A 27,352-nucleotide genomic window follows, 5' to 3' on the forward strand; every position below is an offset into this window, starting at 1 on the left:
AGAGATATTCGGCTAATTGGTAATCTCTACTGGAATCAGACGGCCGTAGTACGCGTCGAACGTGATACAACTGAGAGCGTAAGAATAATGAAGGGAGTTCGGCAAGGATGTGTGCTATCACCGCTACTGTTTAATTTATATTCAGAAAATATTATTGCTGAAGCCTTGGAAGAGATAGATTCCGGAATTACAATAAATGGCACAGTAATTAATAACATTCGGTACGCGGATGATACAGTACTACTGACCACGAACTTCAACGACTTACAGGCAACACTGGACGCAGTTGTTGTGCATAGCTCTAGGGCGGGGTTGAAGCTGAATACAAAAAAGACCAAATGGATGATATTCAGCAAGTCAACGCACAATACGGTCAGCTCTCATTTACAGATCAATAACAGCGTGGTGGAGAGAGTGGATAGTTTTAGATATCTAGGGTGCTATCTGGGTGAAACGTGTGAAAGTGGAAAGGAAATTCGCGTTAGAGTGGAGCAAGCAAGAGCTACATTCTTGAAATTGAAAAAAGTCCTAACCACACGTGATCCCAGTCAGTGGCGGACTGGGACTGAAATTAGTGCATGCCAGGAGTCAAAGGGGGCCCACCCAGGGTTAAAAAAATTTGTCCCCCCCCCCCCCATATAACAAAATTTTCTTCTTTCCACCACGCTAAAAATCAAGGGTAAAAAAAAAATTTTCAAAAATGGGAATAAACAAATTTAAGTACAAGAAAAATGGCAAAAGCAAAATAGATCCATAAATTACATTGTATATTTATTTTTAAGCCTTGTCCTAGGTAAATAGAATGCATCATAAAAGAATGCGGCTTTTACTTTCGGTAGAAAACAATCAGGGACGTCATTTCAGCTTTTTCTTGGGGGGCGCAGGCAAAGATTGGTCAAATTGAATTTTTTTTCAAAAAATCTTTTTTATATCGGAATAAAAATGGAAAATATTCTTTGCATACACCTTATTGAGTTATAAAATATGAAAAAAATAAGCTTATTTTTGATAGAATAATTACATATAAAAAAATATTATGTAAAAAGTGAAAAAAGCGCCGCAGGTGAAAATTTTTTTCTAAAAATCTTCACATGGTCAACAAAAATCGACCATCAAACTGAGTCACTAAAACACTATCAACCCTTAGCCCTTAACCCTTTGGGTTAACTTAATTTCCACTGACTGTCTTTTCACTTTATCTATGTACATACATACATACATATGTACGTAATAACAATAGATAAAGTTTTGTGATCATGCGAAAATCGGGATTTTGGGGAGGGGGCCCCTATCCTATATTTCTATATACATGGATGTGTCTAAATTACGAATAGATTTTATATTCGGAAACTGTTTAAAATTGTGTATTTAAATCTTACTATATCGTCGAAGTATAATCAAATGTTATTTTGAAAGTATGAAGTAAATTTAAATCGCTGGTTGATGATGAATCGTCCTATCAAAATTGTTTTAAGTAATTCAGTTTATATTATTCACGGAAATTTGTTTATTTCCATTTTTATTTCAGTAGGTAGTTGTTACATAGGTATTGGTATATACATAATATTGAGGTTAGAAATGGGCCCAGCAAAAGGGCCCACGCAAATGTTGAAACTTACATTTCGAGCCTAATAAAAAAAGTTAACCGATCCTTGGGCTGTTAAAGCAGGTATTAGTTGTTTGTGTATATCGTAAGAAATTTGTTTTGTTGAAATACCCAAACTTTAGGTCCCAAAGTGCAATATCCTATAAATTTTTACACGCGTGAAATAGTTAAAAAGTTATTTAATTTTACTGAGGGCCCATATTTTCTAACAGATAGTGGGGCCCACATGCCATCGGGCATGTTCGCTTGTATGGCCAGTCCGCCACTGATCCCAGTATAGCACTCCGACTGAGACTTCTACGATGCTACGTTTTCAGCATCCTTCTGTATGGAACAGAAGCATGGACCCTGACGGATGCCACATGTAAGAAACTAGAGGCATTTGAGATGTGGACATACAGAAGGATGATGAGAATCTCATGGATGGCGCGTCGTACCAATGCCGAGGTGCTTGTCCTGATGGAAAAACATGTCGAAGTGCTCAAAAGTGTGAAAAGGCGTAAATTGGAGTACTTCGGACATGTGATGCGAAATGAAAAATACGATCTCCTGCGCCTTATAATCCAGGGGAAAATCGTTGGCCAACGCAGTCGGGGCAGGCGGAAAACATCATGGCTGAAGAATCTTCGGCAGTGGTACGGCCTCAGCACCCTCAGCAGCCATTGATAAAGTACGAATGGGACATATAGTTGCCAACGTTCTAGGAGGACATGGCACATAAAGAAGAAGAAGTACAATTTCCACCACAGCCACGTTGAAATTTCCACATTTAAAATTATCATTACATATTGTATTGATATTTATTTATTTAACATACTTGGGGGCAGTGCCGTAGTGAGGCTATGGCAAACGGGCGAATGCCAAGGGCGCTCGAAGCGAGGAGCGCCGAAGTCGCCCTTTGCCTATTTTATTTTTATTTTTTGTAATAAAACATTTAAGATGAATTCGATGTGTTTTTGAAATATCAATTTGTATATAAATACGTACATCCATATTATGTATTTTATTCGAGGCAGCGTTATGCATGTTTTACTTTTAATACTTTTGAGTTCTGAGAAATTGACCGAACGATTGAAAACTAAATCTTCGGAACCTTACAAGCTCTTTTTTTTAATTTTTCTTTCGTATCAAAATAAAATGAAATCTAAAATAAAAAGATATCAGATGAATTGGCCGAAGACGAATCACAAACTTTAAATTAAATAAAAAATTCATGTTAAAATATCACTGATAAAATTACTATAATGCAATTACAAGAAAGATTTCAATGTATTCAACAAGTGGCAAAATAATTTTCATTTTAAACTGGTTTAATTTATTTTTTAACAATTAAGAACTTTTTTAAGATCCCAGGAGAATGTATCACATTGATATTTTAAACATACTGGGTAGATGGGATTTACCCGAATCTTATAGAAGCGACAGTGGCTTCGACAGAAAGGAGTTTTAGTAAACGTCGATTTAAGGTTTTAGTCAAGAGCGATTATCAAATCCAAGTATAGTATCAATATAAAGTGAATTAGCAAGTTATATAAATTTTGATAATATAATAACAGACTTTGCTAACGCCAAATTCACGGAAAATTCGTCTTTAGTTATTTCGATCTGTAATAATTAATAGTTATTGTATTTATATACCATAATTTATGGTATATGAAAACAACAAAGTTTGTTTAAAATTTATTAATGAAATAAGAATTTATTGTTCCCAATGATGTGAGACGTGGACTCTGAAAACCAAGATGATCAGCCGCATTGAAGCTTTTGAGATGTGGGTCTATAGGCGTATGCTGAAGATTCCGTGGACCAAAAAGATATCAAACGAAGCTGTCCTCGGCATGATGGGGAGAGGCAGGGAACTTGTTTCTGTCATCAAGCGGAGAAAGATGGAGTACCTCGGACACATGATACGGGGTCCAAAATACGAATTTCTCCGTTTGATAACCATGGGGAAAATAGAAGGAAAAAAATGGATTGGCAGGAAAAAGTTAAAAAGTTAAGTTAAAAGTTAAAAGTTAAGTTATTAAAAGTAATAATTGGTCAGAATGTCGAAAAATGATAAATGGTCAGAATGTGAAAATTAATAAATGGTCAGAATGTCGAAAAATGGTAAATGGTCAGAATATTTAAAAATAGCAAGTAGTCAGTCAGCATAAAATAAAACTTTGTAGACAATATTGCAATTAATGTTTAAGTAGTTCTTCTATTAAAAAAATAATATGCTTTAATTATCAGTAAACCTTCAAATTTATCGCACATAAATTATTTTGTTATATAGGTACAATAGTAACACCTGTAGTCATCAGATATTACCCAAAAAAAGGAAAACAAAAAAAAAACATAGAGTATTATAATTTTTTATTTATTGATCATTATATTATACACTTTTTTTCTAATCGATAATAATAATCTTGCGCATGCGAATAACTACGCTTGACGTTTGACTGTCGAATAACTAGAATACTCGTTTGACGTTTGACTGTCGTCCTCTTGACCACTTGTACCAATCTTCAACGTTGCATGCACTAGTAATGATTCTAGTGCCAACTGACAAAAATGAACCTGACCATCTGTCAACATAATTCTGACCATTTAATACAAATTCTGACCATTCAATATAAATTCTGACCATTCAATATAAATTCTGACCAATTAGTATAAATTCTGACCATTTAATATTTATTCTAGTTTTAATATTCGGACCGTTTAATATAAATTCTGACCAATGTAATATAAATTCTTACCAATGTAATATAAATTCTGACCAAAAACGGATTAAAATTCTGACCCGAAAAATACGAGCCTATAATATATTAAGCTTTAAAATGTTATTTTTTAATTATTTGACTTTATTGACTTTAAATTTATTTTTTTGAGAAAATAGTTAGTTTAATGATGATCTAGCGAGTTTTCATAATATCCATCAAATTATAACAAAAACACAATTGGAAAAACAAAACAGTACTTAAGCTAAGTACCTACGCATATTCCTACGCATATATGTGCAGTGGAAGAGCAAACGAGGGATGTTTTAGGTCCTTAGCAAGTGTAGCATCCCGCTAAATTGATTTATTAATCAATTCCCCTGCCATTGAAATAAGCAGTGGCTACAATTTTCAATAATGATTTCAGTATTAAATAAAAAAAAGTTTCAGAAATAATAAAACATTCAGTGACATACAGGAAACAGCGCCTAGTACATAAAATATACTTTTTTTCGGAACACAATACTCAAAATGACTTAGCTCGTTCGTCATTTCAACATTTTATACGTCAGTTTGTATTGATCTCTTTCATATGTGTTCCGTCGATGATGATGGTATGTATATACTCGTATGTACATATTTTTATGCATATTTAGTATTGTTTAATGCCATTTGCGGTTGCCTTTGCGATCCCATTCACTTCCAACTCCCGTCTGTTGATTTGATACCTAATAGAATTTCTGTATTGTAATTGTGTATATACATGTATATTATTTATAATATACACGATTTAATATTATTAATGGTAATAAAGTTTGTAGTTTTAGTAGAAGTGCCTCTCACATTCAACGATGCAATTTAGTATTGTATTGGGTCACTGATTTAACCTTTCTAAACTATCAAGCTTTTATGCTGCTCATATATGTACATACTGTAACGTATACTAAAAAGAGCCACCGGCAATCGGATTAGGCCGAGGCGCATCCCTGACACTATGCGACCGTTATAATTGGTTTCAAGGATTATCTACAGGCTTAAGTGCAAGTCGGCTAAACAACGAATGCGGCGATAGCGGTACTCGGTCGCATTCCCATGGAGTTCTCAGAAGTGACCCATACCGTGGATCTGAGTGTCGTGGGAATACATATCCGAGTACGTGACCATAACAATAGGTAAACAAATCGGAATTCGAAGATGTCCTGAGAGACCTATCCCTTATAAGGCGATACTTAGGCGATATCAAGACATTCTGGACTGAGCACTGCCAGTGTGTGTATCTCCTTAATCATCAATAAATGCTGAGACACGACTATGGCCTTTTACTTGGATCCTCCACCCACCCCTACGTATCTTTCTTGCATGCATCTACATATATTCTTATTGAATAAAAGTTGTAAAAACATATGTATATACAGCATTCAATTTGGAACAAAGAAGCAAAAAAATTTATGCTAGTCAAAAAACTCAATTTCTTTGATCGGAAAATTTAAAAGTGCATTCTAGGCCATACATAAAATATTCATGTTATTATGCAATATCATTTTTGAATTGGAAAATTCCGAAGCAAAATCCTTTATCTAAATATGACATGTAGAAAGAGGTAGGAAAACTTCAAAAATATCTCATATCTTTATTCTTCCACTCCAAAACTATAATAATTAAAAGTTTACACATACATAGCAATTTTGTAATGTATAGCAATGTCAGTAATGAAAAAATGAGTAAATTACAGTGAAAATACTAGATATACAGAAGCCGATATCATTGATATAGATTTCCGTATATATGTTCATATGTATATATAAATTTGACATTATCTGAACCATAAATGCCACATTGAAGTACTTGTTCCGACTTATTATGACATGTCATGTATTTGACGGTTACCTGACAACTCGTTCACAGATTTTCCGTAAACCGATGATGCGCTCCAGGCATTACGTATACGGCCATCTCTTTCTCACCCCGTCTGTTCACCATGATCTCGTTTACTCTGCCATTACGTATGCAGCCATCTCTTTCACAGACCATTTTTTCACCGATAACAGACAGATTTTATAAAAATTGTTATAAATATTTAAAGTTAAACGCCAAGTTTTTAATCACGTGAAAAAATTCATTAGAATTAAAATCCGCTCGGTATAAATATAAATATAAACATTGATGTTGAACTGAGGCATCGTAACATTGATCGTATCATTGAACTAGACCTATTTCAGTGTCCGTGACGTCACGCTGTGTATTATATTTGGCAAAATCACGTGTGGTATGACGTCACCACCTGTAATATGCACATACATATGTCATTGATATTGATCACTTTGACATACATATGTATATTCGATGTCAAAATATAACTTTGATCGGATACGTTGCAGTAAAAGTGTGCTTATGCATGGCTTTTCAAAGCGTGGTTCGTAGACAATGTTGATTTGTCGGTCAGTTCGTCAGATTGCTTTAGTTTTGTTTTTTATTGTGTATTGTAATTTGCATGTATTGTGAATTTGTTTAAAGAATATGTTATATTTCAAAGAAATAATTTTTTTTGAATAAAACTTTCAGCATCGGCGCATCATTTGGCGATTTTAATACAAAGTTTAATTTTTTTTTTTATTGTAATTCGCTAGCAAATCGCATTTCTTTTTATTTAATATTTTACCTAAAATACAATACATAAGAGCAATTTGTCTTGGCAATTATTTGTACATTGTATATAAAACACACGGGTCTACGTGACTTGACAGAATGTTAAATGACAGAAAACGCAAATATCGGAAGGCAAAGATCGAAAGTCGAAAGATCTTAAGTGGAAAGATAAAAAAATGGTGCATGGTAAACGGTACATACTCACGTACATACTCACTTAATTTGCACGAGCAGGATACAACAGGAACAAGAGGAACATGCTTTTCCTCCCGTATTCTGCGCGCGCACATTAATACGGGAGGAAAAGCCTGTTCCTCTTGTTCCTGTTGTATCCTGCTCACGCAAATTAAGTGAGTATGTACGTGAGTATGTACCGTTTACCATGCACCATTTTTTTTTTGATCTTCCGACTTAAGATCTTTCGATTTTAGATCTTTGCCTTCCGATATTTGCGTTTTCTGTCATTTAACATTCTGTCAAGTCACGGAGACCGAAAACACATATTTATCATAATTTTATCCTATGGGACTCATAGATAGAGCGATTTGTCTTCGAAATTAGTCTTGCAATTTATTTCCAAAATTAAAGTTGCAAAGACACAAAATATTACAGAATAATAGGCTAGGAATTTTAGTTTTACTTTGGTTAAGACCTTTTATGTATATGTAAAATTTTTTTTAGTCAATTTTATTTTTTGAATTTATAAAATAAAAAGTACTACTCAAAGTTGGATCATTTATCTTTTTATTTTGTGTGGTAAAATTATCAATTACGAAGCAAATAACATAATTAAACCAAGGCTTGAAATGGAAATTTTCATAAATAGGAGCGCTTTATAATTCTGAAAACATTTTTTTAATGTACCTACATATGTATATGCAGGCGCGGCTCGTGCATAGGAACTGCGGCGCTGCAGCACCCCCAGAAAAAATACAAAAAAATCACATTTGTATATATTTACAACTTGTGAATATAATTTAAATAAGAATGATTAGATATTTGACATAATCATTATTAATGAGTATGTCAAATATATCTAAATACAAGTTGTAAATGCGATTTTTTTATAATTTTTCTGGGGGTGCTGCAAGCGCCGCAGTTCCTATGCACGAGCCGCGCCTGCCTATAGTATGTATACATTATATGTTACTAAACATTTTGTCACCTAAGGTGAAAGGAAAAATTTGCGATTTGGAAAAAATGTAATTATTTTTTTTATTTTTAATAAGTATTTTTTAATCATAAATAATATATTATCATTATTCATTTAATCATAAATAATATATCATATGTTCAATGAATAAATAGCACGCGCCACAGTCAAAAATTATTTTCAAATGTTTGAAAAAGCCTGGGGGAAGAGTATGAACTCAATGGGTCACTGTTCGAAGAAGAGTATCTTCAAAAGTCTTCATAAGTACATATGTTTCTATATTATATGTATTCATAATAGATTGACAACTTTATGTATGACGAGACAGGCTTTCTCAAATTAATCATTACTGATTTATTTGATACGTTCGCTAGATTCAAATTTTGAAAAATTTTAAAGCTAAATTCGCTAAATTCAAAGATTGAAAAATTTTAAATTTACAAAAGGATACGGAAATATTGGTTTTACGCGAGAGGGGATGCTACTTTTCTGGATTTCTGGTAACATTTCACAATAAATCGCTCTATCTGTAGGTTCCTTTAGGCGCATTTTTCTACTTCTAAAATTATCTTCGCAAAAATATTAAATTATAATGAGCAAGTAGTGGAAAATATTTACACAATTCTTAATATTAAAGTAAATAAAATAAAAAAAATTAAATAATCTCATTTAAAAACAATACAATATCGACAGCAATTGTTAAAATCGACAGTGCACCACCTTTAATCTATGAATTTGTACAATCCTTCGATGTGCTCCAATGGTTGGACCGTTCAAACTGGTGCACAAGGCTGCTGGACATAATTCAATATGAATCCTCTATTGGCAATATCTGGTGGAGGAGGACCTTCGTCTCCATTAGTTACCACCGTCAACACGAACGGCTTAGAAAATGCTGTCAAATCATAAACAGAAACCATTAAAAAAGTTTCAAATGACAACTGAAGCAAAATTCAAAAAGAAGAATACATATGTACATATAAATAAATTTGAATTTTGGATTGAATCATATGTACTTAAATAAAATAATTATTTTATTTTTTTAACAAGTGCACCAGGTTACTAGTATTGTTAAAATATTATATTTTAGTTAAAAAAATGTAGTGCACAGTTGAAAAAATGTATATGTTATAACTTATAAGTATTTTTAGTTAAAAACCCGTTGTTGTTTAGGAAATAGGTTGACATCACTAAAAGGATGGAAGGAAGGGGTGGAAACCACAAAACCACGACCGTAGCCAAGATTTTTTTAGGGGAGGGGCTGAAACTCAGACACCTCCCCCCCCCCCAAGCGTTTTTATAAGTATTTTTTGTTCGGAATTTGTAAATAAATATTTTTAATTTAATTTTTGTTGGTTAATTAATATGTTCTTTAACATGTACTTTTTATAAAATTTAGAAAGCGAAAAGAAAACTGAGGTTTCTTTGGGGTTGAAAAAAACGAAAATAATAAAATATAACGTTCTTTATATTTTGCATGATTCATTTTAGTTCGAAAAGTACCAGCTGGAATTATCTACATATACATATATGTATTTGAAAGTCAATGAAACTTTCATACGCTAACTCTCACAAATATTTATATATATATATATATATATATATATATATATATATATATATATGTATATATATATATATATATATATATATATATATATATATATATATATATATATATATATATATATATATATATATGTATATATATATATATATATATATATATATATATATATATATATATATATATATATTATTATTATTTTTTATTTTTTTGTAATTTAAGGTTGGCTGGCGCCCCTATACCTCTCCTGGCTATGGTCGTGATGAAAACAAAAGTGAAATTGATTACCATATAAAAAATAAAGTAAAAACTCACTCGTCGTTGGTGGAAATCCTGTTCCACAAAACCTATCCACTCCAGGAAATTCTACAGGATTAGGTATCACGACAAAATCTGTAGTGCAAGCGGCTCCTGTAACCGAGGCATCAGGAGTTCCTACCAGATCGCCAGATCCTATCACATCCCCTGTCACTGTAAAAGAATATCTATCGTTGGTTTGCGTCCATCGGATGCTGCAATATCCTGCCTCCATTCTTATGCAAACGCCATAATTCAAGTTAGCTATTTCCCTGGTTCCAGTGATGTTAGTTCCAAAAGCCTCCACATCCCCATTGGGCATTGTGCCGTAGTTGAAACTGGTCACAGTCCCAGTTATACCTGTATAGTACATGAGACATCCACTTGGAGCTATGGATGATTTTAATTGATTTAGTAAAATTCAATTGCCTATACATATCAAAATTTTGATTATTCTCTAACTAATTACATACCTACAGTGGGGCAGTTACAAGCAATCTGCGACAATCTTATATTCCATCTCCTGTTGAAGCTGATACCAATATTAGTCGCTATCGAAATAGTTATAGGATTGTCTCCGTTGAAGTCCACATACAAATGCTGACCAGAATTTTCGCCACAAATTCTCGGTACTAAAGAACCTCCTCCAGTAACTGTCAAAGCGTCGTTGTTACAATTTCCAGTCCCATCTGGTTGGTATAAAGAAAGGTCCAACAGATCCAAACGCAACTATCGAAATGAATTACAATGGAGTTCAATAATTCCAGGCTTTTTACTAATGTTTAGTTATATAATATTTTTACTTGACATATATCTGCATTGCATCTTGTCACGGTGATGGTGCATCTACCAGGGGCATTGTACGAATTTGGATATCCGATGTTGGTGAAGTAAGTACTGTTGACGTTTGTCGAACCTCCACAGGTTCTCTGAACTGAAATCAAATATAATTCAACCCATGACTGTAAAGGGGATGATTATATATATTTTAAAATTAAATCCATATTTTTACCATAGTGCCATTACGGGTTGCCTTAAAGCAACATCTATGGTTTTTAACTTTTACATGAATATAAATTTGAAATTATATTTAAATAGTAGGTAGATTGGTTGCCAATTTGGTGAGGAACCGTTTCAACAATGAATTCAAATAAATTAGCAAACTCTGATAGGAAACGATCGACTTGGAGTTACAAATTTCCAAGTCTGACCAGCAGCACTGCAGAAATACTCGGAATAAATTCTTTTCAATCGAGGTCAAGTCGGGGCTCGAACCCAGGACCTCTCGGTGATTAGCATTAATACAATCACCGAGCTTTGCTGCTGGTAATGGAAGTTGATGGTAGAAATGTTCCATACCGACACAACATACGCCTCTCATGGAAGCGCAAGTTCCGATGGAAGTTCCCACCAGGTCGTTGCATTCGCGACGGGTAAAGCATGTTCCAAAAAAGCTGCCTACACCACTGCATTCGCTGTTAGGAAATCGGATGATCGAAAAAAATGGAAAAACTGAAAAAAAATGTATTATAAAAATCGCAAACTTTTTCTATATTTCGTTCATTTTTACTATTTTGTGAAGGTTTCGTAGGAAATGTTTTATGCTGTCTATTCATTAAATGACTTGTACTCAATGAATTCATTAAATGGGTTGTAACATTGAAAGCACGTAAAATAATGTCTTTATTTTTTTAAATTATTTATTATTTAACTATATAATATTATTTCAATATAATTCAATGCAAGATCTTTATAATAATATTACTGAACGCTTTGCTGTGCATAACATACATCACTTTTAGGGGGACAACACACTGAGTGGTTCGGAACGTGACATCCTTGGCTCCCTGCTGTGTCAGTAGGTATTCCCCAAACCAAATTCGGGTGTCTTTGCACGCGCAGAGTGCACATGTTTCTCTTACGTTTCTTCATAACGTAAGAATGTTAGAAGAATTGAAATGGTTGGATATTAGACATAGTCTTAAATTAAGCACTTTAAAATTTGTATATAAGCTAGATAAGAATCTATCACCCAAATATTTTAATAATCATATAGTTAGCAATAGAGATGTACATAATTATAAATCTAGAAATAGGAATAAATTAATTGTAGGTAAAGTTAAAAAAGCAAAAACTGCAGGAGGTGTTTTCCACAGAGGTGTTCAAATATACAATGCCCTTCTTGAGAGCATTAGAGGTGCTAGTAACATTGGTGCTTACTTGAGGGGTGCTAATGGATACCTCTGTGGAAGATGACGTAATTATATATGTAAGTTTAATAAAATACTATGTTTGGAATTATATCATATTATTTTAGGGTTACTAATTATAATTTTGTTAATTTTGTTAACTGTGTATGTTAGTTTAAGTTTAAAATTGTTAATTATGAAATAATTCATTAGTAATTTGCTATTTAATAATAAATAAATAAAATAAATATATGGGGTTCACCGTAATCGATCACTGTCAAGGATAAATACAAGGATAAAATATCACCGAAAACACTCCAAGGGGTTATTTTTGGGACTGTGTACCGTGTACATATATATGGGCCAAGGATGTTGCGTTATTTTCGCATGTTTAAAAGTATCTAAAAAAATCACGTACCACGTCCACCTCAGTGTGTTTTAGCCCTTAACATCAAAAGCAATTCTCATGCTAACTAAAGTATGACTGTAACCGTACTTTAATTCAGACTTTCCCAAACTGGCGTTTCGCGATGAAATATTAATATGTTGAATATTTAATACAAAAGACAAAATTGCAAAACACTTTTGTAAAATTCAGACTAATAATAACAGTAAAAATATAAAAAAATCATTTGAAAGTCCAATCACTTACACTTTGCATTTCTGACCGGTTCAGTTCCATTTCCAAGGACGATTTCATGATTTGTCCCTTCGGCTAGGAGCAACAGAGACGACACGTACAGGACTCTCAGAATCACCATGGCGCAGTGACACTGACGAATAAGTCGATCTAATTGTTCGGATCGTTAACGAAAGGTGCGAAATAACGGACCGGTTACGCGAATCGGTTACGAGTAAATATCGCATGGGTGTATGTAGGTGACAAGGTCGAAAATGGTCGGACAAAATGTTCTTTGTTTATTATTCATGAATCATGGGGCGAATCAAAGTCATTATCGGTTCAGTTATGTGAATTATTTATTCAATATTCGATACAAATAATGGATCAATATTACATAGTATATTATTATAATAGAGACATGCAAAGTTGATTGGCGTATTCTGAAATATAATTTCGACAAGGTTATATTACATTTAAGAATACGATATATGTGACCTTAATAGAATTCAAAATAAATTTAGATGCTATTTAAATGTTTAAATAGTTTTAAGCATGCTAAATTTTTGTAATAATTAAATATTGTTTTAATTAAAAGTTTCTTTAAATTATATACATATGTATGTAGATTTCAATGTGAAATATCGAGCGGGTGTAGATTGAAGGGTGTATTTGCGATCGGATTTTGTTTATTTTTAAATCAGTTTCTCCAGAATATGGCCCTTTATATACCCAGGACCCGGAAATTCCCCCTCCCCCCCCCTCTCGTCAGCACTGTATGTTATATAAAATTAAAATTAAATCTGATATTGGAAGTACAGTAAGATTGGAAGTATAGTAGCAGTAAGATTTTGATCGTCGGTGTACGGCAGAGGTGGCCACGCGGGCTTATTTTGGGCGTATTTAATTTTTATAGTATTATCCTATTGGCCTATTATTTTTTTCAAAATATAAACTACGCCAGAACAAAGCCCCCGTGGCCATCACTGGTGAACGGGTTAACACAGGAAAGTGTATTTAAAGACACAAACATGAATTGAACGGCACGGGTGCGTTTTTGGCCTCTTGTGGTGAAAAACATCTCACAAGTTTCTTCTAAATTTCTTCACCGTTATCAAACGGTAAAGCGATCTCGCACACGTCATTAAAATCTTGATCGTGGAACATCTGGCACTCGAAAATTCCATCCATCAAGATTTACCCACGTGACCTAACACACTAACGATGACTTGAGTGCCAGATATTCACTCATTGGTCATACGCAAGTTAGTTGCCTTTTTTATATTGTTTTTCTTAGTTTGGCTTGTGCAAGTGTTCTCTCCCTAAAACTCTTTGAAACTTTGCCATTTTGAGAGGTTTGACCTCCGATAGAGATTTAAATTGTGTCCGCTACGTCGATATTGATATATAATCGTAATTAGCATGTTTAAAGATTTGGAGTCGGTGACAGCTAGCTATTTGCTTAGAGCCCGTGGCCTTGTCCGTTTGACTTTCCACCCCCCCCCCTTTTTTTGTCAGATTGTATGCATCAATAAGTTTTTTTTTTTACTCTATATCTTATCAAATTTGTATTAGAGACTCCTCAATGATCAATTCCTTTTCAAAACCATCTTTGATGTATCAACTAGCACAACGGAAGTTCGATATATAACGGTGATTAGTTTACAGTTTATTCTCCTACTATCTCATTTAATCGATGTGCAAATCAATGCAAACATTCCCACTGGAATGTCCTATGGATTTTGAAATCCACTTGAATGTGGATTGTGCGAATCATCTTAACGAATCGTTGTCACTGATTCGTTAAGATGATTCGGTGATAATTGGTCACAAAGTGCTCGCCTAAAAGTCACTAAAATCTCTATAACGGAACATCTGGCAGTCGAAAAGTCCATCATACTAACGATAACTATCATATTATACTAACGAGAACTCGAGTGCCAAATATTCCGTATTCGCGATTTTCAGGCAAAAATTGTCTTTTAGGCGATCGTGATGTGACTAATAGTCCAAATACCATAAAAAACAATGGCAATGTATGTACATATTTGTATCAGTGAAAACAATATGAACGTACGTATATACATTGAATTTTAAATAATTTAATCTTTTATCAATTGTTTTAATTGAAATCAATCGCATTCGCATATCTCTAAAATCTTATATTAATAAATCTTAATCTTTCAACCATGTTACACTTGTGCACAAGCTTGTTGAGCGAAAGTTAACATGAACCCTCTGTTGGCTACATCTGGAGGAGCTGGACCTTCGTTGGCATTGGTTACCACTGTCAAGACGAACGGCTTCGAAAAAGCTGCAAAAACAATACAAACATCAATTAACCAGAGATATAATATTTAATTAAAATTTTTGTGGAAATTAACAATCATTTTGCAAATAAACTCGCTGTTTTTATCAAAAGAATTTCGATAATTTTCGCCATTATCAATAAATCGCAATGCAGAAAAAATCTTTATACGGGTCTACGTGACGAGACAGAATGTTAAATGACAGAAAACGCAAATATCGGAAGGCAAATATCGAAAATCGAAAGATCTTAAGTCGAAAGATCAAAAAAAAAAAGGTGCATGGTAAACGGTACATACTCACTTAATTTGCGCGAGCAGGATACAACAGGAACAAGAGGAACATGCTTTTCCTCCCGTATTCTGCTCGCGCACATTAATACGGGAAGAAAAGCCTGTTCCTCTTGTTCCTGTTGTATCCTGCTCGCGCAAATTAAGTGAGTATGTACCGTTTACCATGCACCATTTTTTTTTTGATCTTCCGACTTAAGATCTTTCGATTTTAGATCTTTGCCTTCCGATATTTGCGTTTTCTGTCATTTAACATTCTGTCTCGTCACGGAGACCGATTTATATATATATTAAAATAAATGTCTGTTTTTCTGTCTGTCTTGTATAGGCTCCTAAATCACTCAACCGATTACAATGGAACGTTCGGGATTCGTTGTATGCATGTCCGGGAAGCTTACTGTAAAAAAAATCGGCCAAAAACGGGAAAAACGGGAATGAGTCGCATTGCAACGCAATAATTTCAAATGTTTTCGCATCACGACCTGCGTTGTTAGGGTAAAATAAACAAACAATTGAATAATTTAAAATGTGTTCGCTGCCTGCATTTTTCCGCCAAATGGGAACGGGAACACAACGGGAACAGGAATTGCATTCGTTATTGTGGCATTGAAACGCACGCCGGGTTCAGCTAGTACTCAATAAAACGCACATGGTTAAACATTGCAAATGAAAAGATTATGTTATTTGAGTTTGTCTATTTTAAAGTTAGATGAAATGTTGATTATGTATATCCAACGTCCTGTATATTGCTTTTGGCTTGTCTTAAAAAAAATGCTTATTGTCTAATGATCCTATCAAATCAAACAAGTCCTGTATATGAATGAATTGACCATTTGAGACTTTGCTTATCTTCAATGAAACTTCAGAGGGAAAGTTTCAGCGCTATGTTCGCATAACATATATTCAAATATATGATCAGAAATGGACTAATTTGCAAGCAGACATTTTTCTACTAACTGGTTTTTGTGGAAAATCCAGCTCCACAGAATCTGTCGGCGTTGAAACCCACGGGATTCGCTATAACGACAAAGTCTGTCGTGCAAGCAGCTCCCACTACCTCAGCAACGGGAGTCCCAACCAAATTTCCCAATCCCACGACATCTCCGGTCACCGTGAACGAGAAAATATCCGCAGTCTGAGCCCACTGGATGCTGCAGAATCCAGCCTCCATCCTGATGCAGATCCCATAGTTCAAATTGGCCAACTCTCGCGTGCCGATGATCTGCATCCCGAACGCGGTGACCACTGCATTTTGCATAGTTCCATAGTTGAAACTTCTCACTGTGCCGGAAGTGCCGGTGTAGTACATAAGGCAACCGGAAGGTGCTGAAAGATAATAATGGCATTTTAAAAATGTCATTTTTTTATGTGATCTAGCATGAGACTTAGGTAAAATGTACATGCTATCGCATTTACCCCCCCCCCCCCCACTCAACCCACGATAGCCAATTACATTTCGTTTCAGTTTCGCATTGCATTTTAGTCTAGAAATACAAAATTTTTCGTGCATATAGCGGTCGGTGGAATTTAATTTAAATTTTTTGTTAGTTTTGAGTTCGTGTTTCGTATTTTGAAATATTTACATTAATAAAACTTTGATATAGAGTACGTACATTGGTAATATTATTAATTTATTTATGGAATACGTATATATTTTATATTAATCGAAATTTATATTTTTTAGACGATAAAAGTAAGTATCAACAGGCTTTCATCGTTCATGAATTGAGCATTTTTTTAGCAATGTCTTAATTTGCCAATTTCACAAGCTGGGTGTAACTTACATATACATGTATGTATATGTACGTTTGTATATCCCTAAAAATATTTTATAACACACCCATATATACTAACTTGAAAATACTGCATGCCATAAATAATATTCCGTTAGTTACAGACATTACTAACAAAATAACCAGTAGATTCACTAATAACTAGTCACCGGACCCAGAAGGTGCCGCGTATTGTTCAAAGGTTGTAAATGCATTGTTTAAGGTTTGCCGAAACTTTTTTACAATGGATTTACAACAATGGATAGCACTGTGACTATCCTACCTCTACTAATAACCATACTAACACACCTGTGAAGAGTCTCGGTGTTTACAACAAAATGTCTATACCCTTCAGGTATAACACACAGATTACCTAAACACAATCTGCTTTAGACAGTCGACTTTAGAGAGTATTTAATTAATATTATGTATTAGGTGTGTTATGAGCATTTATAAGAATTGTAAATAGGTTTTTGAGCTCGTTTTTCCTATTATGCCGTACATTAACATTAGAATAATGATTATTATGAACAAAATTAAACTAAAATTGTAAAATAGAAAATGATCAGTAGATCAGTAGCTGTTACAATAGATATAAGATGTATTGTGAACATAATTTAGTAATAATGAAAAGCATTTAAAACTCAAAATCAATACGTATGTATGAAATTGTACCTAGTGTTGGACAACTGCAACCCAACTGCACCAGTTTGATATTCCAACGTCGGTTGAAATCGACTCCGGTATTTGTTGATATCGATATTGTAATTGGACTGTCTCCATTGAAGTTGATGTACACGTGCTGACCGCTATTTTCTCCGCAGATTCTTGGCACTTGAGATGAACCACCGGTAACTGTCATGAAGTCATTCAGACACGCCCCAGTACCGTCAGGTTGAGCCAATGATAATTCCAAAAACTCTAGACGTAACTGATAAAAAAATTAAAACAAATAAATATTAGTTAGTATATTTTATTAATTTGTATGTAGTTAACTCGGAAAAATTTATTTTATATAAAAATTGCTGACTGATTTCTCATAACCATTCGTTCCAAATCCATGATAAGCTCAATAGTAACTCATTCGAGTTATCATTAGAAGGTTCACGATTTCGAGACCCACTCAAAGCGAAAAATTTCTGGATTTTGGTGTTCAGTCAATAGCGCTTGGTATAAAAGCGCGCAGACGTAACCACCCCGACATAGTGGCAAGGCGAAAAAACCGCGGAAGACAAAACTGCGAGAGACAAAACCGCGCAGTGAAAAAGCCACGCGCAGACCAAATCATCCCAGTAAAAAGAGCTCGGTGACTGGAATATGACAAAATTAAAATATCAATTTTGACTATTTGTTGTATTTAAGCATTTGGGTATAAAAATAAAGGAAATATTATAATAAACTGAAGCAATATTCACTACATATGTGGCATTTCCCGCTTTCAACGTTAAGCAACGCGGGCCGCCTTGTACAAACATATGTATGTACATACATTAGGGGCGGAATTCGAATTCGAAAGTCGAAATTGATATTTAAATTTTATGCTGGAGTGGTTTTGTCTCTAGCGCTTAAGCCAGAGTTCCCTGATTTTTTATTTCCTATCATATTATATATCTTATATAACTACAAAAAACAAACTGATGAAATTGGGCCATTATATGTACATATGTTTGTATATATATAATAAAGAATAGGACGCTTTGGTTTTATTACGGTATTATTATTTTTTGTTTTAACTTTTGAATGCTGACTAGTGCTTCCAATCCCGGAAGGTTTCTTCAGCACCGGGATTGCGGTGCTGGGAATTTCCGATCCCGGGATCCCGGTGCTAGCACCGGGAAATCAAATGTATCAAAAATTCCCAAAAAACACTGACACACAATACACATTTTTCTAGACCATGAAAACGTAATCAGTAATCGATTCTCAGTTCGAATCAGTCAAAATATGCATAAAATATCATTGCGGTTGAGCACAATATCTGCGACACAATACAGGCCGTTCATACCATTTCGAGGAAACGGCAAGCTGGCGTCGAAACGGGTGGCAAACAAATGGACTATGACTGTCATTGCTCATCCCACCATTTTTCATTATATAATGTTGTTTTGTATTTTTTTTCCATTTATTTTTGTAAAAATAATATTTTTAAAGAAATTTCTGCCAGCACCGTAATCCCGGTATTCAGATTAGTTTCAGCACCGGGATTCACGGTACCAGAAAATACTGGGATCCCGGGATTGGAAGCCATAATGCTGACCAACGCCGATCGGTGTTTTGCCAATAATCCCATAAGAACGAAATATGCCAACAGGCGTTATTTTTTGAGTATGTAAAAAATAAACAAGAATAATACCCGCTACGCCTTTCCAGGTAGCATTGAAAAAAAATGCATTAAACATGGGTCGTGTAATCCATTTCAATGTTTATTAAGACTAGTTTACATTGGAATTTCTGAATTTATAACCATAGCAGAATTTCTCGTTGGAAATCCCTGACTGCTGAGTATTTTAGATTGTGGCTTGGCATTTAGATTGTGAGCATTACATTTAAACAACATTGAAGAACACGGAAGTAGTTTGGGAAAAATACATTCATTAATAGACTTATTTTGTTTATTTTATATTGTTGCAAGATACATATATTAGAGAGTCTAAACACACCTTTATAAAACTCGAAATCCTCAGCGGTAGTTATCTAGGGTAGTGATCTAAGGTTTGTTTAGATTAGCAACAATTTTTATAACCGCTTTCTATTAGATTTCTAAATCATTCTACATAGTTAGAAATGTTGGAAAAATTTTCAGCGTGGCGGGCTTTCAACAGAAAAGACGTCAGCACTCAAAGTGACATATTTTTTTTACTACTTTTTACTAACCCCTTAGCGCCAGTGGCGTAGCTAGAAATTTTGGGCCCTGATGCAAAAATTTCTCCCCAATTCCTGGCCACTTTGTTCCCTCCTAATTTTATTTCTTCGTATGAATTTCGTAATTTACTAACATTCTCATATATACAATTCAACACCAAAGTGGTTTCGTCTAAACATTAAAGTAAGATTTCGTTTCTGCAATGTTTTCTTACTCGAGCGGCTCCACGCCTGATTTGTTATTGACACGCCTACTCAGCTTATACGCAAGTGTATAACAGTGGCGTACGGTGAAATTGTTACAAATCGAGCGTGGGCCGTGATGCTTTGCATCGTTCTGCGAAATGGTAGCTACGCCACTGGACTTCGCACGAAGTTCTCCGCCAAAAACGGGGATCGTCGCAAACTGGTATTCGACAGCTCGGCAACGAAGGAATCACGTTTTCACCGTGTGTGAGAGTCGAAAGGTGAGTGTGTGCGTTTCGCTTCGTCGTCGTGACGCGTCCCTTCATCGCGGAACAAAACATGGGGGACGCTGCGAGGCGCGAACTCGAACGCGCGAAACGCACACACTCACATTTCGACTCACACACACGGTGCTAGTGGCCGTGCACGGTGCGAGTGAAGAGCCCGCTTTAGATAATTTTGAAAAAATATCTATTTGGAGCTATTTTCGTTCAAATCAGAATCCTTTCAAAAAAAAGTCGAATTTGATTATTTTAGAGATCATTTTCTGCTATTCTTTTTAACAGTTTTACATTCTGTATCGATTATGTATTGAGCATTTTGAAATAACAATTGCTTTTGAATTTAGATCACATACCTGGCATATGTCTGAATTACATCTGGTGACAGTCAAAGCACAACGTCCTCCAGCATTGAACGAATTCGGAAATCCGCTGTTTGAAAAGTAGGTTCCATTGACATTGGTAGTACCACCACAAGTTCTCTGAACTACGATAAACAAACATATTTTTACGGTTCAAATTTATATTACAATATTTACTTAAATTTGAACGATCTGAAACGGTACTCACTGATGCAGCATACGCCTCGTTTTGAAGCACAACTTCCAGTAACGGTCCCTTTGAGGTCGTTACATTCCCTTTTCGTGAAGCAGACTCCAGTTGTGGTTCCGGTTCCAACACATTCCGTATTAGGGAACCGGATTATCGTGAAAAGCGGAAAAACTGAAGGAAAATTGATAATTTATAATGACACCATCTAATATCTCAATGCATATGTACATACATAGGTACATCGTACATAGGTGTAAGTATTTTTTGTTCATATGGTATGTACATATTTACTCAGTATGGTTAGGTATTCTCGTAGAAATTAATGTGCGGGAAAATCTCTAGAAATTTATCTACTGTAGCTGTAATGTTGAACTTTAGTAATTTATTTATCAAAAAATGTGACCAACCCATAACTTTATCTTTTTATTTGAGGAATATAAGAAGGTCACAAAACAATATTCGATAATTAAGCATACATACACGTTCACATGTACCATTTTCGATACAAATTGAGCGCAACTGTAAGGAAACTTACAGTTGTTCAAGACAAAAGTTCTACTATCCGGTTCCAGACACACACATATTTTTCTAGATCATTGAAACGTGATCAGTGATCGATTCTGAGTTCGAATCAGTCAAAATCTCAAGTACGAATTTTCGCATTATCACAAAACTTAATTTATTGTTACTACGTACATAAAGTATAAAGTTTTATAATTATCTCTAGAAGGTTTTGTCAGTGTGGTCCTTAAATTCCAATTCGACAAAATATTCATGGAAAAAAATTCGAGAGACTTTTTTGGAGATTATCTCTAATGGGCCACCTTTTAATATTTATTTTTATTTTTAAATGCAGTTTATTATTTATGTGTATGTATGTATATTATGTTTACATTACATCTTTGGTCTATTCTAATAGCTCGTGATCTCGTTCGTTGTCTATATTACATATTTTCATTAAATTTTCGTAAAAGTTACCAACCATTCATTGAAAAAAACTGAGCATTTAATTTGTTGAACTGAAAATAATCCATTTCGATACATTTTAAATGGGTATTTCCTCCAAAAAATCTTCTGTATTATATTTTCGATGGATAGTCCAACCAGCAGCTTGGACTAGGGGTCAGCATATTATGCTTTCGAGGGGAGTAGTCTCGGTTCGATTCCCACTAGTAGCTGTTGGCCAGATCTTGGTTTTAAACTCCAGTTCAATCGTTTCCTTTCGGAGTTTGCCAATTTTTCTGATTTTCATTGCAACGGCTCATGTAAATCTCCTATCCAAACTATCTTGCAAATCTTACGTTATAGCTTATTATTTATTTAAGTATATAGATTAAAATAAGATAATATTGTACATATGTACAATATTATCTTATTTTAATCTTAATGCATACAGCTTAATTGAATAAAAAACTCAAGAATCTATTTTTCAATTCATACTGATTATGATATGTTACTGATTATGTTGTTATTAGTATAAATTAAGATACATATGTATAATGTTTCCTTTATTTAAATGTTAATATTTAAGGCATAATAGGAGGAAAAATCTGTTTAAAAATTTTATCAAATATTCATATAGTAAACTGTAGTCTGGAAAACTATGTTTATATCTTGTTTACTGATACTAATATGTTATAAAAGTAGTCATTGGTACTTTTATCATAGAATATCCTAGGTTATTTGTTAGTTACAAGTACAATTAACCGAATGTCATTTTGAAATTGTAGTTTTTAGTCAATATATACATACAGATATAGATATGTGTTGATTTTTAGTGATTTATTTTGGACTTATTTGGAAATTCGAATGCTTAATACTGAAGACCAAATTCCATACTATTTTAGCATAAGTTTTCATGAGTGGTTGGCGCTATGTAACTATGATGATTAAATATATGGATAAACCTCGGTCATTGCATTGCGTAACGGCCCAAATCAATAGTTAAAAAATCGTGTTTACGTAATCGACGGAAAAGTCGTCCAGCGTTCGCTATGTAGGCTATATATTATAGAAAAACGGTAAGACTCGTTCAGCTGCTAATCAAATAAAGCATTCGTCATATTTTTACAGTTATAGTGTGAATTTAAGATGTGATTCTCAATCGTTTATATTTTTTGAGGAGCTAATTTTACGGCGATCCATCGTTTTTTTTTCAATTTAGTGTAAATTCTGATAAATGAATCGATGAATTAAATTTGAATGTTCTGCATTTATTTGTTATAAAAAAAAAGTCGTAGAGGCAATAATTTTCAATATATTTACATAACTGCAATTTCGATCATGTATATTTTAAATAATTATTTTATATAATTATTTTATGTACAAAGCTACGGGATATATAAAGTTGATTTACAACAAAATCTCTATACCTTTCAGGTATATACACAGATTACCTGCTATTACTATGTTTATGGTTTAATATTATTATGTTTATGGTTATGGTTTAATATTATTATGTTTATGGTTGAATATCGTATTTCAAGATTTTTATCTTAAAAAAAGAATGTAACATTTGCATATAAATTCATACACATGTACGTCTCACCCACGAATATATTTTTCAACGACAAAAAAATTTGATGTCTTAATTTTACACGGCTTTTATTCTAGGTGGATTTGGTATCAAGATAGGCGTAGATTTATTTTAAATATTTAATATCATTCATCTTCGACGTACTTGATATGAAATTAATTATTATAATTACTTATAAATGTTCGAATTTTTCTATTTAGTACTAATTTAGTATTTCTAGTATAAGTATAAAAATATAAATTTCAAGTATAATCTGATAAAATGTATGCATATCAGATGTGCTATATCGAATAACGGCAGGGATAAATTCTTTACACCTGTTTTGCTATGAATAAAAATATGACAATAACTTTCGGATCCTTACAAAAAGTTTCAGATATTTAAATATAGATATCACAGAATATAATAACCTTTTTTAGTAATGTTAAAAAAGGGTAAAATGAACTTAGTATAGAAATTATAATAAAAAAACACAACTAGATATATTCAAATTGATTAATACAGAATAAAACAAAGATGAAATGAAGCTTTAGATCTAATTGAAAACATTGCATAATTATTTGAGACACCTTATGTTTGCATATAACAATTGATGGAGATTGGGATCAAATACTAACGTAGTGAACTATGTATCTAGGTATATATGAAGTCATCTTTTTTTCGAAAAAAATTAAGGTAAGGTATGTACGTATTCCGAATGTCTAAATAAAAAGGTTTACTAAATTTATGTATTGACCGAGAAAAATACAGGGAAAATTACATGACCTAAGCTCGTACTGAGATTGGGACTACCTCAATATACATACATTCGGATACGGAATACGGAAGAAGAACTCTTTATATAAAATTGAAAATATACATACTACAATTCAATTATATGCAATCAAAGGATATTTATAAAGTATATCTCACATCTTCCGTAGCGTTCTGACAGGTGGGTTTGATTTCTTTCAGCCACCGAAGTGGCGTTGGTTGGTCTCAAGTTGAAACATTCGACTTGAATTATCGCCAAAAGCAAAAGAGAGACGATGATCTGGAAGGCCCGCATGGCTGAGGGTCTGACGAAGGTCTGATGGCCCCAGGTCGAGTTCTGGGCCACCAGTCCAAACACCACGGTAATTGGTAACGGTAAGATGAAAAATATAATACTAGGAATGCACAGTGTTAAGTGAACTTTCATGAAATTATCGCCGTGGATAGGACTGGTATTGGAAATTGTCATAATTGACCTGCTGAATCGATCGAATTTGTGGAGGTTAGCTCGTCGATAATCGTGATCGATGTGCTGTTATAGTAAAACGTTGATCTTTACAACAGGGGCATTCTAGGCCAGACTACCTTAAAGTCAAGTAACTTCACATTAGATGAAAACATTTTGCATTTCAAATTTAACTAACTAATAGCCCAGAGCTACATAGGTACGATAAGATTATTGAGAATTTGAGATGAGCCTTTTAGATGAACATCAATAGTCCAATTTTGATTATTTAACAGGAAGGAGAACGCACTGTAGAGGAACGACTTTCATCTGACTTCTTAAAATTCATTTGCATATTATGTTCCGAGAAGAATAGTCACTGGTTCGAGTCCCATTAGAGTTCCGCTGCTGGCCAGACCTTGGTTTATGACTCCATGTCGATCGTTTCGTATCAGAATTTGCCAATTTTTCTGATTTTCACTGAAACGATTCCTGTAAAATTGGCGTTTCCTTCGTAATTTTCTGTTGCGAACCTTTAGTTATTGTTATATCTTAGGTTTCGCCATATTGCTCACCATAGATGTCTCTGTGGTTGTTTATCGAATATAAAATTCGTATTGTTACATGAAAGTTATTCATCGTTATTTATCGTATTAATACGATGTTTAAAATATATGTATACTGACCATAGATGTCAGATATTTAGATTTACATGTATCTATGTAATAATTATGTGGACCAGGAAGGCGCATTTGGGGTTTACCTTTTAAGCCTTCCTGGTATATTTGTATATATGTATGTAAAATAAAAATAAATAAATAAATAAAAATAAATAAAGAAGAGTGTAGGTATATGTTCGAGTGAAATAAGAAAAAAATGCTAGTCATGATTTATTAAAATGCTATAATTTGTATGGTTAGACAAGAGGTGAATAATTTTATGGAAGTGCAATCTTTCTATGATTTTTTCAGACTTCCGCTCACTTAGATTTGTATTCTGCTGCATTCCAGGCATGAAATAATGTTTATGATAAAAATAAAGATCTATCGGATCAGTTGGGCAATTAATTTTATTAGAAATTGCATCAATTGATTGTAATAATACAACAAATAATACCAGGTAGTGAGTAGATCTTATTATTAAAAAAAAAATCAAAACTTGATCTCAAAATTGTATTTGACAAAATAATTAATAGATTTTTTTAATAAATTTGAAATGAGTTCACTGTAGGGCGTGATTTCTATGACAGAAAAATCGGGTCACAAAAAATTGTATTAACATAATATTATTCGGAAAAAATTAAGTAACTTTGCTCCTTTTAATGGTATACTATATTACGTTTACAGTTAACATTTGGTCTCCTAATGTTTATCCAATTTTTAACGCTTGTCGTGTTACAGGCTTTACGTCAACACAACGTGCTCGTTATTCGATAAAAGTGGACAAAGTCTCATTCTCTCTCTGGTTTTTTTTTTTAATTTTTAATGATATTTGTCGAAAGCTAGAATGATCCAATCTATCAAATGTTCATTTTGAATTAAATTTCAGAACAATTTTTAGATTTATTATTTCAACGCAATTTAATAATGCTTTTCACCCAGTGAATGAGGCTGTCATGCTTCCGACGAAAAATCAATAGGTTTTATTTATTCAAATGTAAATCAACAACTTGTCGACATTTTCATATATTTTTATCGTGGTTACGAGATTTTCGTGGTATCCAACATTTTTCGTTTAAACACATTTACTTCGCTTAAGTTAATTTTATATATGGTAATAATAGTTCTCAACTAAACAGTATTATAGAGTAAAACAGATTTTTAGTTTTAGAGTGACCATAATTCAAATTGTTATAAAACATGATAATATACTATTAAATTAGCCTACATAACTTTCATTTAAATCTTTGAACATGTAATTATGCAGTATTACGTTAAAATAAAATAATAACAAAAACAATCAAACAAAGATAAACTGCCACTTCCGCTTAACGGAACTTCACCAAATTTTATTTATTATTACTTGGTATTAGGCCAAAACTTTTAAATATGAAATTACAGTTCAATACGCTGAAAGATTTCGGAGAAAAACTTAAAAGCATCGATTCTCTAGAATAAAAGTACTACTTCCGGTTGAGGTAAAAATATTTAAAAATACAAGCTTATGTAATTTATTATAACTAATATACATAGGTCTTTCATTTGACGAAGTTTTATCTATTAATAACTTGTGTATGCAAACAAATGCTTATAAATTGTACCTATATACAGGCAGAAACATCGTTTAGCCAGCAGTAAATATAGTTCAGTTTTATTTCGTGGTACACATGTAGGCATAACATAATAAAAACCATAATTCAGCAATCAATTACTTTATATTTTGATATAAAAATTATAATAAATAAAAAGCATAACAAAAAAAATAACATTTAAGAAATAAAAAAAATTAGTTATTATTTTTAAAGACTGCACAAGCCTGTAAAAATTGCACATTTTTTAAACTCTCATATCTCTTAAACGAGAATAAGCCAATAAAAATTATTCTCATATTCGAATTCAATGGGTCAAACTTACTAAAGATTTATCA

General features: G+C 33.3%; 2 protein-coding genes across 2 annotated transcripts; both read right to left on the reverse strand.

Moving 5' to 3' along the window:
* Positions 1 to 8,883: 8,883 nt before the first annotated feature.
* LOC143922408 (uncharacterized) lies at positions 8,884 to 12,924 on the reverse strand. The gene is made up of 6 exons (XM_077445633.1): positions 12,816 to 12,924; positions 11,334 to 11,486; positions 10,778 to 10,908; positions 10,448 to 10,703; positions 9,993 to 10,364; positions 8,884 to 9,005 (listed from the first exon to the last, which is right to left on the reverse strand). Exons 1-6 carry the CDS (start codon positions 12,922 to 12,924, stop codon positions 8,884 to 8,886), a joined length of 1,143 nt encoding a protein of 380 aa, XP_077301759.1.
* A 2,050-nt stretch (positions 12,925 to 14,974) lies between these two features.
* On the reverse strand, positions 14,975 to 24,616 carry LOC143922409 (uncharacterized). The gene is made up of 6 exons (XM_077445634.1): positions 24,481 to 24,616; positions 21,051 to 21,203; positions 20,837 to 20,967; positions 17,827 to 18,082; positions 16,337 to 16,705; positions 14,975 to 15,096 (listed from the first exon to the last, which is right to left on the reverse strand). The coding sequence occupies exons 1-6, from the start codon at positions 24,614 to 24,616 to the stop codon at positions 14,975 to 14,977; spliced, it is 1,167 nt and encodes a 388-aa protein (XP_077301760.1).
* Positions 24,617 to 27,352: the final 2,736 nt, after the last annotated feature.

This window comes from Arctopsyche grandis, chromosome 2 (assembly GCF_051622035.1).
Source record: "Arctopsyche grandis isolate Sample6627 chromosome 2, ASM5162203v2, whole genome shotgun sequence".
NCBI lineage: Eukaryota > Metazoa > Arthropoda > Insecta > Trichoptera > Hydropsychidae > Arctopsyche > Arctopsyche grandis.

Bases quoted from the DNA above. Each gene is read 5' to 3' on its own strand.
- LOC143922408 (XM_077445633.1), bottom strand. From the start codon at position 12,924: ATGGTGATTCTGAGAGTCCTGTACGTGTCGTCTCTGTTGCTCCTAGCC. The intron at 10,365-10,447 runs GTATGTAATTAG...AATCATCCATAG, and splicing joins TTGTAACTGCCCCACTGTAG to CTCCAAGTGGATGTCTCATG. The intron at 9,006-9,992 runs GTGAGTTTTTAC...ATGATTTGACAG, and splicing joins AGGATTTCCACCAACGACGA to CATTTTCTAAGCCGTTCGTG.
- LOC143922409 (XM_077445634.1), bottom strand. From the start codon at position 24,616: ATGCGGGCCTTCCAGATCATCGTCTCTCTTTTGCTTTTGGCGATAATT. The intron at 21,204-24,480 runs GTGAGATATACT...ATTTTCCTTCAG, and splicing joins GTCAGAACGCTACGGAAGAT to TTTTTCCGCTTTTCACGATA. The intron at 18,083-20,836 runs GTATGTGATCTA...TTTTTTTATCAG, and splicing joins GTAATTCAGACATATGCCAG to TTACGTCTAGAGTTTTTGGA.